The 16,373-nt window shown below is 37.2% G+C and overlaps 1 protein-coding gene across 1 annotated transcript in view; it reads right to left on the bottom strand.

Moving 5' to 3' along the window:
• Positions 1-16,373, bottom strand: part of LOC101894825 (uncharacterized) — a 151,174-nt gene that overhangs the window by 67,241 nt on the left and 67,560 nt on the right. The window contains exon 4 of the mRNA XM_059132307.1: positions 5,327-5,535. Coding sequence (XP_058988290.1) covers positions 5,327-5,535 — 209 coding nt within the window. The remainder of the gene's footprint in view (positions 1-5,326; positions 5,536-16,373) is intronic.

Below are 16,373 nucleotides of genomic sequence, written 5' to 3' on the forward strand. Positions count from 1 at the left end.
ATGTGTTTTTTATATATTTTTCATGGCCCAAGGGGTTTTTGAGCCGACGTAGAATTTCGTAAATTTTGTTTGAAGGCCCAAGGGCAATCTGGATATTTTTCTTAATTTGTTTAAAATTTTGAAAATTTCTTTCTAGGGAGACCCCTTTACATCCTTGTCACTCTTATCCAAAAATTTCATTTGTAAGTTTCAGCAAAATATAACAGTTTTTACAACCGCAACAAATGCTGACATTACTGTGTACTCTTCGCTGCAAGTAACTGGCCTCTTTGTTGTTGTTGTTTCAGGGGGTAAATCCTGCCAACTGCCTACTTTATTCATTTTCATACTTTTGGCCGTCAAAGCAAGCCATGTGCCAACTACTGCTAACCAAGAAGCTAATATTAAAAACTTTTGTCATGTTACGACAAAAAAAAAATGTTAGACTTCAGTAGGAAGGGGAAACCGGTTAACGTGGAAAGCTACAGTGACCCATATGGTGGGGAGTATGAGAAATCATGGCTAAGTCTTAGAAGGGAATATAAAAACTAGAAGAAAAGACGAACAGTGAATTCGGGCCGAACATTGAATACCCTCCACCATTTGAAAATTTGAAAATTTTCAAAAAATAAAATCCGCTACGAATTCTGTTAAAATTTTAAAAATACCGAATATAGCAGTTATATTGGGGTCTATACCACGAGGACCTACATAGGCATTGTTTGTCATAAGCCATTACCATACACGGATTCGAAACTTGAAATAAATGGTGAATAATGTAGCTAACATCATCAAAATACCGTATATAGAGAGGTTTCTTTATATCGCAGATATACGGAGACCTGGGTCTGCATGGACAATTTTGTATATCAGACTGTTTACGAAATTCAAATACGACATTTCAAACAATTTCGGTGAGTATTGTACCAAAAATCGAAAAGTACCGAATACAGGGAAGTGCTGATATATGGGGCCTATACGAAGACGAGGACCTGCATAGACAATTTTCTGTCACAGACTGTAGTTCCCATTACGAACTTTAAATACGTAAGTTGAAACTACTCCGGTGAATAATGACGCTAAAATCATTAAAATACCGAATATCCGGAGGTACCGTTATATGGGGCCTATACGAAGACCTGGATCTACATAGACAATTTTCTGTCACAGACTGTAGTTCCCATTACTAACTCTTAATACGTAATTTGAAACTACTTCGGTGAATAATGCCGCTAAAATCATCAAAATACCGAGTATAGGGAGGTCCAGTTATATTGGGAGCTATACGAAGACCTGGACCTGCATAGGCAATTTTCTGTCACAGCCTGTAGTTCCCATTACTAACTCGAAATACGTAATTTGAAACAACTCCGGTAAATAATGACGCTAAAATCATCAAAATACCGAATATCGGGAGGTCCAGTTATATTGGGAGCTATACGAAGACGCGGACCTGCACAGACAATTTTCTGTCATAGGCTGTAATAGCAATTACGAACTTCAAATACCAAATTTGAAACAATTCCGATGAAAAATGTCGCTAAAATCATCAAAATACCGAATATCGGCAGGTACTGTTATATGGGGGCCTGCACAGACAATTTTCTGAATTATGCTGTAGTATCTATTACGAACTTCAAATACCAAATTTGAAACCAATGCGGTGAATAATGTCGCTAAAATCTTCAAAATACCGAATATCGGGAGGTACCGTTATATGAGGGCTATATGAAAACGTGAACCTACATGGCCCATTTACGAATTTAACCTGCCTATTGGCAAAATAAGCATGTGCGCAAAATTTTAGCCTTATATCTTAATTTGTTCGAAAGATAGCGTGATTACAACAGACAGACAGACAGAGGACATCGCTAAATCGACTTAGAATGTTAACGCTGATCAAGAATGGAGGGCATATTGACTTTGTCAGACCCAGCAATATACTTTGTATTTCGTATTTCGAAGAGTTACAAACGGATTGACAAAGTTAATATACCTTCCATAGTGTGGTGGAGGGTATAAAAGCAAGCAAAGGCTATAGTCGTGCAGGGCCGATTATGCAATACCATACATTCGTTACTATAATATATTGACCTCTTTAGGTCAAACCCCATTTTGGTCGATTTTGTTTTTAAAATAATGCCATACACCCCTGCAAAATTGTTACCTTTGGTTTTTGACCTGTGGTTTTGTTGTTACGGAGTGCATATTATGGATGAACAATATATAAGAGAGCTATAGCTTATCTGACCCGATCTTCACCAAATTTGCCGTACTAGCTTCCGGACTCAATTCGGTCGTAAGTGTCAAATTTCATCCCATTTGGGCAAATATTAGACTTTTGGTGCACAATAAAAATTAAATCGGACGAAGTTATATATGGGAGCTATATCCAAATCTGAACCGATCTCGATAAAATATGGCAAAGATATTTCTGAGCTGTATTTGATATATTTCCCCGAATATCGTTGTTACAGAGTGCATATTACGGCTGCGGAGGACAAAAACAACAAATCGGATGAACAATATATGTGGGAGCTATAGCTATATCTGAACCGATTTCGATAAAATTTGGCATACTTATTTTCAGGCCTAATTTGGTTGTATGTGCAAAATTTCATACTATTCGGGCTGATATTACACGTTTGGTGCGCAAAAAAGGGCAAATCGGTCGAAGATATATATGGGAGCTATATCTAAATTTTTACCGATCATCTCCAATTTCAATAGGGTTCGTCCTTGGGCCAAACAAATGTTGTTTGGAAAATTTGATTTCAATCGAATAATAAATGCGACCTGCATTTTGTTCACAAGAATACATGGACAGACGGACGGACAGTGATGGACAGACAACTCAGAAAGTGATTCTATGCAGATCATCAAAAGGAACTATGGGTCTATCTCGTTTCCTTCTCCATGTTACAAAGAAATGCACAAAGGCATAATACCCTGACCACCTTGTGGTGTAGAGTATAAATATTATTTTATATTAGCCTTCCCATAATTATCACACTACCCCTCTCCCCTCTACAAATTCATTTGAAATTTTCTAATTATGCTTACTGCTCTGGACAAAACCACACAAAACTCATATCAAACATGGACAACACACCAGTTCATTGGACTTTTGCCGCTGAGCTAGCTGACTGGACAGCCAGACATAACTCCGAATGGTCAAGGTAAATGTCCACACAGACACATTTAACTCTCCTTAACCTATTGCAAACGTTAAATGGCATTTGGTGTTGAGTTGTTTTTATTTTCGCCATTTCTGGCTAACTGCTTGAAAAAAAGTAGAGAACAAATTTGAAAAAAAAAAAAAAAACAAAAATTCCGCCGTTGAAATAAAACCAACTGCAAATGGAGTAATTTCTAGTTACAATTACTGAAATTGCAATGCATACAATTTTATGAAGTTCATTTTGAAATGGAATATTTCCATGGGCAAATGTGCCGTTTGCATAATTTGCAGAAAAAACACCGGTAAACTTTTATGGACACTAAAATGGATATGTGTTGCACCGTGTGAGGAGGTTTTTATGTGTCAGGAGGAGTTGTGGTTTTGGGGGTCGAAAAATCTAAACAGCGTTAGATTACAAATTTTTGCGCTAATTTTTAGGTTGTAGTAAGTGATTTTTACAACCTCCACTATAGTATGGAGGGTATATTAAGTTTGTCATTGCGTTTGTAACACCTCGAAATATACATTTTAGACCCCACAAGGTATATATATTCTTGATCAGCATAAAATTCTATGTTGATTTAGCAATGTCCGTCCGTCTGTCCGTCTGTGGAAATCACTCTAGCTTCCGAACGAATTGAAGTAGATTGATAAAATTTTGCTCAAACATATATTTTGTCTACAAGACTTTTGGTATTGAAAATGGGCCAGGTAGGTCCACGTTTTGGTACAGCGGTATCGGTACCTCCGGATATTCGGTATTTTGTTTGATTTTAGCGACATTATTCACCGGAATTGTTTCAAATTTGGTATTTGAAGTTCGAAAGGGATTCCACAGCTTAAGCCAGAATATTGTCTGTGCTGGTCCACGTCTTCGTATAGCCCCCGTATAACGGTACCTCCCGATATTTGATATTTTGATGATTTTAGCTTCATTATTCACCGGAATTGTTTCAAATTTGGTTTTTGATGTTCGTAACGGATACTACAGCCTAAGATAGAAAATTGTCTGTGCAGGTCTACGTCTTCGTATAGCCCCCATATAACGGTACCTCGAGATATTTAGTATTTTGATGATTTTAGCGACAGTATTCACCGGAATTGTTTCAAATTTGGTATTTGATGTTCGTAATGCATACTTCAGCCTATGACAGAAAATCATCTGTGCAGGTCAACGTCTTGGTCCACATAACGGTACCTCCCGATATTTGGTATTTTGATGATTTTAGCTTCATTATTCACCGGAATTGTTTCAAATTTGGTATTTGAAGTTCGTAATGGATACTACAGCCTATAACAGGCGTTTGTCTGTGCAGGTCCACGTCTTCGTATAGCCCCCATAAAATGGTACCCACGATATTCGGTATTTTGATGATTTTAGCGACATTATTCACCGGAATTGTTTCAAATTTGGTATTTGAAGTTCGTAATAGTTAATACAGCCTGTGAGAGAATATTGTCTGTGCAGGTCCACGTCATCGCATTGCCCCCATATAACGATACCTCCCGATATTCGGTATTTTTATGATTTTAGGTACATTATTCACCAATTTTTTTAAGTTTCGCATTTAAATATTGTGCCAGCTTATGACAAATGTTACCTATGCAGGTCCATGTCGTCGGGCAGACCCTAATATGATGGCTACTTTTGGAATTTTTAAGATTTTAACAGAATTTTTAACGGATTTATTTATTTATTTATTTTTTATTTTTTTTTTTTTTTTTGTGAGAATTGCCAAATTTGTTCCAAATGGTGGGGGGTATTCCCAATTCGGCTCGGCCGAACTTACGGCTTTTTTACTTATTTTTGTGTGAGATTTTTCGTTTAATGACCATACCAGGTCAATTTTTAATGTATTTTATTGGAGGGCAATAAGTTTTCAAACACCAAAATCTCGTTTCAGTTTTCAGTGCTTAAAAAAATTTCAGAACAGTTAGAAAAAGTTGGAAAGATTGGTTTTTAAAAGTTTGAAATTAAATATTTTGTTTTTTACTTTTTGAACATTTTCCATATTTTCATTTGACGTCATTGGGATACACCATTTATTCCACCTTCCATGTGTATATGTGTGTGTGTGTTGATTACAAGGCAGTTTTTGATTTTTATCTTTTCTTCCCCCTTTTTTCAATTTTTTTTTGTATTAAATTTCCTTGAAATGGCCTTACCTTAACTGGAGTATATGTCAAAGTGGACCCTTGTGCCGAGTGTGCTCGAAAACCACTCTGTGGCATATCAAAGGTTTCGGCTGTATTATTAAATGACCACTTGAAATTTTCTGGCGGTGGAAATGCATCAACCTCACACAGGATCTCAGCGGCTTCATTGCGGGCCACACCATAGATTTTCTTTTGATCGGCCCGGCAAATTGGTTTGTCTAAAAAGAGAGGAAAGAAGGGAGAGAGAGAGTTACATAGGCATCAATGAAAAGAAGAGCAATTAGAAATATGGAATTTAAATTGTTAGGGCAAAGCTATAAGAAGAAAGGGTTCCTTTAGGGACTGACTAGTATTTTAGACAATATTTTATCAATTTTGTTCAAGAAAAGTCGATTTTTTGTAATAATAATAATAATAATAATAATAATAATAATAATAATAATAATAATAATAATAATAATAATAATAATAATAATAATAATAATAATAATAATAATAATAATAATAATAATAATAATAATAATAATAATAATAATAATATAATAATAATAATAATAATAATAATAATAATAATAATAATAATAATAATTATAATAATATTTTTTTGCGGAGCACTTGGGAAAAATGCACATTTACGCATTAACGTGAGCTCTGAGAGTTACTACAACCTCGGCACCACTTTCGTATTACTTCAAGGTGGCTCCCGGGCTTCTTAGGCCTTCTTCTTATAGCTTGCGTCCAAGCTCCGCTATTCATTTCGAGGTCTTAGAGGGTTGTTTAAGTCCCTCTTTTTTGTTTGTAATAAATGCTCGTAGAATTTTCAAATTGCATTCCAGTTTTCTTCGGCTTCTATCATTTTCGCAACTATGTTCGTCACTGTGATTGCACCTGCTTACACTTCTACTTCTGAGCGTAGGTTTGTCCACCGACCGCATGAGAAAAATGTATGTTCTACGTCGTCTAAAATTTCATCGTCTTCATACAAACAATAAGGGGAATCAGTCTTTCTGTGCTTAAACAGATATTTATGGAAATACCCATGTCCGGAGAGCATCTGCCTTATAGTTTACATTACCGTGCTTCCGTTTTGTCCATGCTTCTATATCTGGGATGAAATAATTACAGCCGACCGGTAGTGCTATTAGACACACCTGATGTAAAAAACGCGTTCAATAGCCTGAGGTGGACAAAGGAATGAGGTGGAGTAATAAGAAGCTATCTAAGTGGAAGAGTGCTTAAATACAGTACACGCGATGGCACCAGAGCGGTGCAAATAACATCAGGAGCTGCGCAGGGCTCCATTCGAGGCCCCGACCTATGGAACATCAGTTACTATGGAATACTAAACCTGGATATGCCCCAGAACACCTTTTTAGTAGGATACGCAGATGATATTGCTGCCGTCATCCAGGCCAGGACCATGGATGATGCCCAACGTAAGCTTAAACAAGTCATGATCCGCATCAGAGCATGGCTGATATCGCATGGATTAGAGATAGTCATGCACAAAACAGAGCATATTCCAGTAGAAAGATATTCCAGCAGGAATCGACATGCACGTGAATTGCATCACCATTCGTACGCAGAGAGCCATAACGTACCTCGGTATAAGACTCGACAATAAACGGACGTTGTCGTCGCAGTTGAGCCTAATGAGCACAAGCTGCTGTTCTTTCCAAGGCGCTGGGAAGATTCCCTCCGCTTAGCAGTGATTGTACATGTTGAGCAATATGTGTGGTCGTACATCAGCTTCCGCCACTATCTGGCCCTGGGGCCTTAATGTTTTCGTAATGTCTCTCGATTTTCTCCAAATTTGATTTATATGCTTCTAGGCTGAATTCGGTGGGATGTATCAAAATCTAGGCAATTTTGAATTATATTTGCCATTTGGTGCACAATTAACACGAAATCGGTTGAAGATATATGGAAGCTATATCGAAATCTGATCCGATTATCACCAATTTCAATTGGGTTCGTCCTTGGGCCAAAGAAAATTTCCTCTCAGTCGGATAATAAATGATTTTTTTCACAAGAATACATTATGGGACGGACGGACTGACTTGCATAAATCGACGCAGAAATTGATTCTATGAAGATCCTCAAAAGTAACGATTTGTCTATCTCGCATTCTTCTCCATATTACAAACAAATGCATACCCTTACTACTACGTGGTGTAGGATATAATAATTATAATAATAAGATCCTAAGAGCTAAAAAGTCAAATAAAAAACGTATTTTTAAACATTAGCTTGTTGTTTAAAAATATTTTTAGATTTCATACATATTTTACGAAGCTGTATAATTTTATCCCAATTATTTATGCTTCACCCTCCATTCAACCTCTGCAAAAATTCCGCCAAACTTTTAAATCCTTTTTCCTCCAAAATAAATCCTTAACAATTCCTAATTCCTTTATCTAAGACAAAGAATACAATTATACGAAAAGCCAAAAGAGAAATCCCAAATCTTTTGCAAACTTATTTCTTTATTTATTTTTTATTTTATGCAATTTTTTTCGGGTTATACAAAATGATATCCTTCCATCTTATTTCCTTCTAATTTAAATTCCTTAAATAATCAAATAATTCACAAAAGAAAAAGAAAAAACGACAACAAATCCAATGAACGAAAATTCCTTATCCAAACAAAACAACAAGACTTGACCCCATATTTTCGATTGAAAAAAAAAAAAAAAAAAAACAAGGAAACCTCGAAAACATTCAACAACAGGATTATAAAAATTCCTTGGACAAAGAAAACATCACAATAAAACAACAACAATTTGCCAAAAATAAAAAAGAAAACGCGGGAAAAAAAATCCCCTGCAATAGGACACGTTTAAGACAACTTATGGCAAAACTGTGACCAAACAAAAGTATTGAAGATGAACGGATGAAATACAACTCCAAACAAATGTCTTTGTGGGTGATGTGAAGAGCCATGGAAGAATTGCCGCAAAGGAAAAACATGAAAACAAAAACTAAAAAAAAAAACGAAGAAAGAAAATGTCCAACGAAAACTTCAACTTATTCACACCACGACAACATAAAACTAAATGGAAAACTTTACGGCCATTGCACATTTATTGACACCAACAACAGAAACAGCAACAACATCAACAACAAGGGGAATACAATCTGTAAGCATTGGCCAGCACAAAATGTGTCAAAATAAAATAAAGCCAAAAAAAAAAAAAACAAGAAGGAAAACTGGAAAACGTTCCATGAATAAAATAGTGTAGGCCACAAATAACATGAATTCGAAAGGGGTATTTTAAGCCCTTAATTTATAGGGGAATTTTCAATACAATTAACAAAACCTTGTTAATCCCCACAAATTCTGAAATCATTTTTTAAAGAAATATATGATTAAATCGGCCTCAGAAATCAATAAAATAATATTTGAAACTGGTTGGTCAAAAAAAAAAAAAAAAAAAAAAAAAAAACAAGTTAAAAAGTATCAGTCGGTATTGCCGCCAGAGATATACCCTCAGCCTATGTTCGATTATCTAAATATATTTTGACTAGTGTTAAGGTTATTCAAACGTTTGACCCTCTATGGAGCAGATCCCGAAGGAATGGGCCAATATTGCCCATTTCCTATCGGACCCAAAATATGATATAAATATTTCGACAGATGTGCGAAGTCTAAATGGAATCGGATGTTAATTTGGCGATTTATGAGCTTCATGGGTACTCATAATTTCAATATTTTGTGGGGGAGGTACTTGATGGAGTGGACCGATATTGTCCATTTTCACACCTGTCCCAGCACTGACGCAAATATTAGGATTCGCAAAGTCGGAGCAAATTCGGATTAGCCTTTCTCTTTCTGTGCAAAAAATTTGTTTTTTTTTTTTTTTTTTTTGAAAATTTCGACCTTTTGTGGGGGAGGTACCAGAAGGAGTGGGCCGATATTGTTAATCTTAACACAAGACCTTGGGTTAATATAAATATTGGGATGTGTGAAATTTGAAGACAGTCGGACTCTTACATAACATTTTATGAGAGTTGTAATTATTCAAAATTTTGACCATTTGTGGGGGAGGTACTTGATGGAGTGGACCGATATTGTCCATTTTCACACCTGTCCTAGCACTGACGCAAATATTAGGATTCGCAAAGTCGGAGCAAATTCGGATTAGCCTTTCTCTTTCTGTGCAAAAAAATTTTTTTTTTTTTTTTTTTTTTTTTTTTTTGAACATTTTGACCTTTTGTGGGGGAGGTACCAGAAGGAGTGGACCGATATTGTTCATCTTAACACCAGACCTTGGGTTAATATAAATATTGGGATGTGTGAAATTTGAAGACAATCGGACTCTTACATAACATTTTATCAGAGTTGTATTTTTTCAAAATGTTGACCATTTGTGGGGAGGTACTTGATGGAGTGGACCGATATTGCCCATTTTCACACCTGACCTAGCACTGGCGCAAATATTAGGATTTGCAAAGTTGGAGCAAATTTGGATTATCCTTTCTCTTCCTGTGCAAAAAATATATTTTTTGAAAATTTCGACCTTTTGTGGGGGAGGTACCAGAAGTAGTGGACCGATATTGCCCATCTCCGAACTCGATCTAAGTTTGACAAAAATATTACGTTGTAGCCAATTTGGACCAAATCGGATACTCCCTTCGAGAGTTATCGTGCGCACCAGCCAGACAGACAGACAGACGGACGGACGGACGGACATCGCTAGATCGACTCCAAATGTTCTGAAACGGATTTGGTCCAAAGAGACCTAGGGTCTAAAACCGTTATTTCGACTAGGCACGTTTTGACCGTATCAAATGATATATACCCTCTGTAGCCATATGGCTGAGGGTATAAAAAATGGAAGACAGCTTTTCGTGGATTTTAGCGGAAAATTAAAAGTGGTCTAAAATGAAGGACAATTTTTATACCCTCCTCCATAGTATGGAGGGAATATTAAGTTTGTAATTCCGTTTGTAACACCTCGAAATATACATTTTAGACCCCACAAAGTATATATATTCCTGATCAGCATAAAATTCTATTTCGATTTAGCGATGTCCGTCCGTCTATCCATCTGTGGAAATCACTCTAGCTTCCGAACGAATTGAAGTAGATTGATAAAATTTTACCCAAATGTATATTATGTCTGCAGGATTTTTGGTATTGAAAATCGGCCAAAAAATCGTGGTTCATGTTTTTGTATAGCCCCCATATAACGGTACCTCCCGATATTCGGTATTTTAATGATTTTAGCGACATTACTCATCGGAATTGCTTCAGGTTTGGTATTTGATGTTTGTAATGGAAGCTTCAGCCTAGAACAGGAGATTATCTATACAGGTCCACTTCTTCGTATAGCCCCCATATAAGGGTACCTCCAGATATTCGGTATTTTGTTGATTTTAGCGACATTATTTACCGGATTTGTTTCAAAATTGGTATTTGAAGTTTGCAATGAATACTACAGCCTAAGACAGAAAATTGGCTGTGCATGTCAACGACTTCGTATGGCCCTCATATAACGGTACCTCCCCATATTCGGTATTTTGATGATTTTAGCGACATTATTCACCGGAATTGTTTCAAATTTGGTATTTGAAGCTCGCAATGAATACTACAGCCCAAGAGAGAAAATTGTCTATGCAGATCCACATCTTCGTATAGCCCCCCATATAACGATACCTCCAGATATTCGGTACTTTTATGACTTTAGCTACATTATTCACCGATTTTTTCTAAGTTTCGCATTTGAATATTGTAATGACTTACGACAAAAGTCACCTATGCAGGTCCATGTCGTCCTACATTCGGTATTTCTAAGATTTTAACAGAATTTTATTAGGATTTTATTTTTTGAAAATTTTCAAATTTGAACCAAATGGTGGAGGGTATTCAAAGTTCGTCCCGGCCGATCTTACTGCGTTTTTCCTTGTTACTCTGGGGAAAAATAGACACAAAAATTTGACTTAGAAGTGTTCTATATTCCAAATAACCATACGGTCCATATTAGGTATAATTCACAGGGCAAATATATCTTCAATTAATTATGAAAATTATGTGCATGCCAAGTTATTTTCTAACAACAAAAGGAACAAAAGGGATAGAATTGGAATATCGGCAGGGACGAACTTTTATAACCTTTATCTTTCGAAGGAACTACAAAATTTTAAATGATCAAAATTCGGAATATCGAGTCGTACAGTTTTATGGGGGCTAAACGAAAGCGGGAGTCTATATTGCTATTAACCTGTAAATGTCAGAAATCTCCAAATCCAATTTTGAAATAGGTCTTTTGAAATATGTGGCTTAAATCGAATCGGGGGATATATGAGGATGTGGATTTTCACAGGTATTTTTTCATAAGAAGCTGTAGCCTTTACAAACCCCAAATATACAATTTTAACAATTCCGACCAAAAACGTGTTAAAAAATCATGAAGATAATAACAAAAATCCATGATTTAGGCAAATATTTATTCACATACATTCATGCTAAAATTTCCGATGTGGGTCCTTGTAAAAAATGTATTGCTAAAGCCCAGGATTGTAGATCTCACAGTTCTTGAAAAAGTTTTATGTGCTATATAACTAGAGCGGGTATATATCATTTGATACGGCTAAAACGTGCCTCATCGAAATAACGGTTTAAGGCCCTAGGTCTCTTTAGACCAAATCCGTTCTAGGATATTGGGAGTCGATCTAGCGATGCCCTCGGTCCGTCTGGCTAACTGGTGTGCACGACAACTCTCGAAGGTACATCATAATATTATTGCCCAACTTAGATCGAGTTCGGAGATGGGTAAAAATATTTTAGTGCACAGAAAGAGAAAGGATAATCCAATTTTGGTCAACTTGGCAAATACTAATATTTACATCAGTGCTAGGTTAGGGGGGCAAATGGACAATATCGGTCCACTTCATATCACACAATTTTTATTAAACCAAGGTACGGCGTGAAGATGGTAATTTTCGGTCTAATCCTTCTGATACCTCCCCCACAAAGGGTCAAAGTTTTGAATAACCAAACGATTACAGAGTCCGAAATAAGCATCTGGTTCTCTTCATATTTAAAGCTCATAAGACGCGAAATTTTGAGAAAATGATATATATCTGCCAAACCCCTCCTGGTACCTCATCCACAAAGAAAAGAATAAAGAATAAAAAATTCTTAAAACACTTTAAATACATACCAGCTAGTAATTAATTAAAATATTCAATTTGGCCAGAGTAGTAATTACAATATTACTTCACTTTTTCTAGACCAATTTTTCATTATATGTTTTTTTTTTCTTGCAAAAAATTTTAATTTTAACATCTCAGTAAACAATTGACATTGTTACAATGTTTCACATATCTGTCAACATTGCCAAAAAAAAAAAAAAAAAACAATTTTCTTTTTTTTATCCTCTAAAAATTCCATCTAACGTTGATGCTTTAATTTTCTTGCTTTTTTTAGCATATTTTTTCATTTTCTGTTCTTTTTTGCTGCCGAGCATTGTTTAATTTTAAATGCCTCAAAAAACTATCATCATGTTTATTATTAACAATTCACTGTTTTTATTGTGACAGCATAGCAGCCAAAAAAAAAAAAAAAAAACAATGGCAAAAAGATGAGAAAAAAGATTAACAACTAAATGAGTGAACAAATTTCGGTGTTTGTCAGCGAAAAATAGCCTTGACACAAAAAATAAGGAATCCACAAAAAAATTCACAACTATAACGAAAAATTTTAATGAAAACATATTTGCATTCTTTGGCGAGAATTATAAGCAAAAAAAGGACACATACATGTATGTGTGTAAAGATATATTTTAAATTAGCGGTCGTGTTTGAAAATGAGGAAAATCCAACAAAGTCAATGTTAAAGTAAATGGAACAGTGTTCAGAAGAGTAATTGATCTTCTCAGAGAAGAGCAGTTGGTCTTCTCAGAGAAGAGCAGTTAATCTTCTCAGAAAAGAGCAGTTGGATCTTCTCATAGAAGAGCTTAAGGTCTTCTCATAGAAGAGCTTAAGGTCTTCTCATAGAAGAGCTTAAGGTCTTCTCATAGAAGAGCTTAAAGTCTTCTCATAGAAGAGCTTAAGGTCTTCTCATAGAAGAGCTTAAGGTCTTCTCATAGAAGAGCTTAAGGTCTTCTCATAGAAGAGCTTAAGGTCTTCTCATAGAAGAGCTTAAGGTCTTCTCATAGAAGAGCTTAAGGTCTTCTCATAGAAGAGCTTAAGGTCTTCTCATAGAAGAGCTTAAGGTCTTCTCATAGAAGAGCTTAAGGTCTTCTCATAGAAGAGCTTAAGGTCTTCTCATAGAAGAACTTAAGGTCTTCTCATAGAAGAGCTTAAGGTCTTCTCATAGAAGAGCTTAAGGTCTTCTCATAGAAGAGCTTAAGGTCTTCTCATCGAAGAGCTTAAGGTCTTCTCATAGAAGAGCTTAAGGTCTTCTCATAGAAGACCGGCAGTTGGTCTTCTCATAGAAGACCAGCAGTTGGTCTTCTCATAGAAGACCAGCAGTTGCTCTTCTCATAGAAGACCAGCAGCTGGTCTTCTCACAGAAGACCGGCAGTTGGTCTTCTCACAGAAGACCAGCAGTTGGTCTTCTCATAGAAGACCAGCAGTTGGTCTTCTCATAGAAGACCAGCAGTTGGTCTTCTCATAGAAGACCAGTAGGTGGTCTTCTAATAGAAATCCAGCAGTTGGTCTTCTCATAGAAGACCAGCAGTTGGTCTTCTCATAGAAGACCAGCAGTTGGTTTTCTCATAGAAGACCAGCAGTTGGTCTTCTCATAGAAGACCGGCAGTTGGTCTTCATCATAGAAGACCAGGAGTTGGTCTTCTCAAAGAAGGCCAACAGTTGGCCTTATCACGGGAGACCAGCAGTTAGTCTTCTCATGGAAGACCAGCAGTTGGTCTCTAATAGAAGACCAGCAGTTGGTCTTCTCATAGAAGTCCAGCAGTTGGTCTTCTCATCGAAGACCAGCAGTTGGTATTCTCATAGAGCCCCAGCAGTTGGTCTTCTCCTCGAAGACCAGCAGTTGGTCTTCTCATAGAAGACCAGCAGTTGGTCTTCATCATAGAAGACCAGGAGTTGGTCTTCTCAAAGAAGGCCAACAGTTGGCCTTATCACGGGAGACCAGCAGTTAGTCTTCTCATAGAAGACCAGCAGTTGGTCTTCTCATAGAAGTCCAGCAGTTGGTCTTCTCATCGAAGACCAGCAGTTGGTATTCTCATAGAAGACCAGCAGTTGGTCTTCTCATAGAGCCCCAGCAGTTGGTCTTCTCCTCGAAGACCAGCAGTTGGTCTTCTCATAGAAGACCAGCAGTTGGTCTTCATCATAGAAGACCAGGAGTTGGTCTTCTCAAAGAAGGCCAACAGTTGGCCTTATCACGGGAGACCAGCAGTTAGTCTTCTCATAGAAGACCAGCAGTTGGTCTTCTCATAGAAGTCCAGCAGTTGGTCTTCTCATCGAAGACCAGCAGTTGGTATTCTCATAGAGCCCCAGCAGTTGGTCTTCTCCTCGAAGACCAGCAGTTGGTCTTCTCATAGAAGACCAGCAGTTGGTCTTCATCATAGAAGACCAGGAGTTGGTCTTCTCAAAGAAGGCCAACAGTTGGCCTTATCACGGGAGACCAGCAGTTAGTCTTCTCATGGAAGACCAGCAGTTGGTCTCTAATAGAAGACCAGCAGTTGGTCTTCTCATAGAAGTCCAGCAGTTGGTCTTCTCATCGAAGACCAGCAGTTGGTATTCTCATAGAAGACCAGCAGTTGATCTTCTCATAGAGCCCCAGCAGTTGGTCTTCTAATAGAAGACGGCAGTTGGTCTTCTCATAGAAGACCGGCAGTTGGTCTTCTCATAGAAGACCGGCAGTTGGTCTTCTCATAAAAGACCGGCAGTTGGTCTTCTCACAAAAGACCGGCAGAAGGTCTTCTCATAGAAGGCCAGCAGTTGGTCTTGTCATAAAATACCACCTAATTTTTTCATTGCTGACCAATATATCTACTCATCCAAGACCAGTTGTTCGTTTCATGTAAAATGTGATATGCGGTCTTAGACCACGAATAGGGGATTTTTTTTTGCCCCACTGTGTTCTGCTCCATTTTTGTATAGCCTTTATTCATATCTTCTGCTTTTGCCAGCAAAAAAATGTAACCCATCAAACAGCTATGAAATGTTAATGCAAGGCTTTTTCTCATCTCACATATCTATGACATGACACCTCTTACTTTCACTATATGTACCTACGTATCCTGGCCTGTCCTCAGTTAGTCTTACTTTCTCTCTCGCAAAACTATCTACTTATTGTAGTAAAAACAACATTAATACCGCTAGCTGTAATGTATTAGCCGCAATGCTGGCGGCAAAACAGGCAGCAAGGATAACAGCTACTATGACAAGTAGAATAACAGTAACAACAATAACAATGCCAGCATAAACAGCAACTACTAATACATCAACCTCAACAGAGCAGGTAAAAGTATGCGTAAATTGCAAATGCACTTTTACCCCCCCAAAAAAAGAAAAACAACATCAGTGACTGCATATCGTATTATCAGCACTAAGAGGCGTATGTACTTGTAGGTGTAATATGTAGTGGTGTGAGTAGTTCCAACAACAACGACAACAACTGGTGGCACAGCTAGCGCTACAACCCACAATGACAATTACGCCTTAAGGATTTTTATCAACAGCATCGGTGGCAGCATCAACATCATCAAAGTACTCGTCAAATGGCGCCCAACGTCACCAGCATCAGCAACACTGTCTGCTGTTGTTATCGTCATTTGGTTTCTTTTTCTCTTGTTGTTGTTGCTCTTGTTTTCCCATAGTCGGTCGTAGTCATTGTCGTTTGTAGCGTTAATGTGTGGTCGTTGTAACAATGCTTACCACATTTCAGAGAGGTTGAAAGGGGGTTGAGTGAATGACTGCTTGGCAGGGTAGCTGCATGCTAAAACAATACTAGGTCCAATAAATACCATTCTCCCCAGAGTCATTGTATTTTGCATTATCCCTCGTCCAGGGTAGCAGTCAGATTGCGATTTTTCTGTAGCTATTGTTGGTGATGGCGAAGCTGACGATGGTCTGGCGTCGAAAA

Source organism: Musca domestica, unplaced genomic scaffold (assembly GCF_030504385.1).
Source record: "Musca domestica strain aabys unplaced genomic scaffold, Musca_domestica.polishedcontigs.V.1.1 12, whole genome shotgun sequence".
Classification (NCBI taxonomy): Eukaryota; Metazoa; Arthropoda; class Insecta; order Diptera; family Muscidae; genus Musca; species Musca domestica.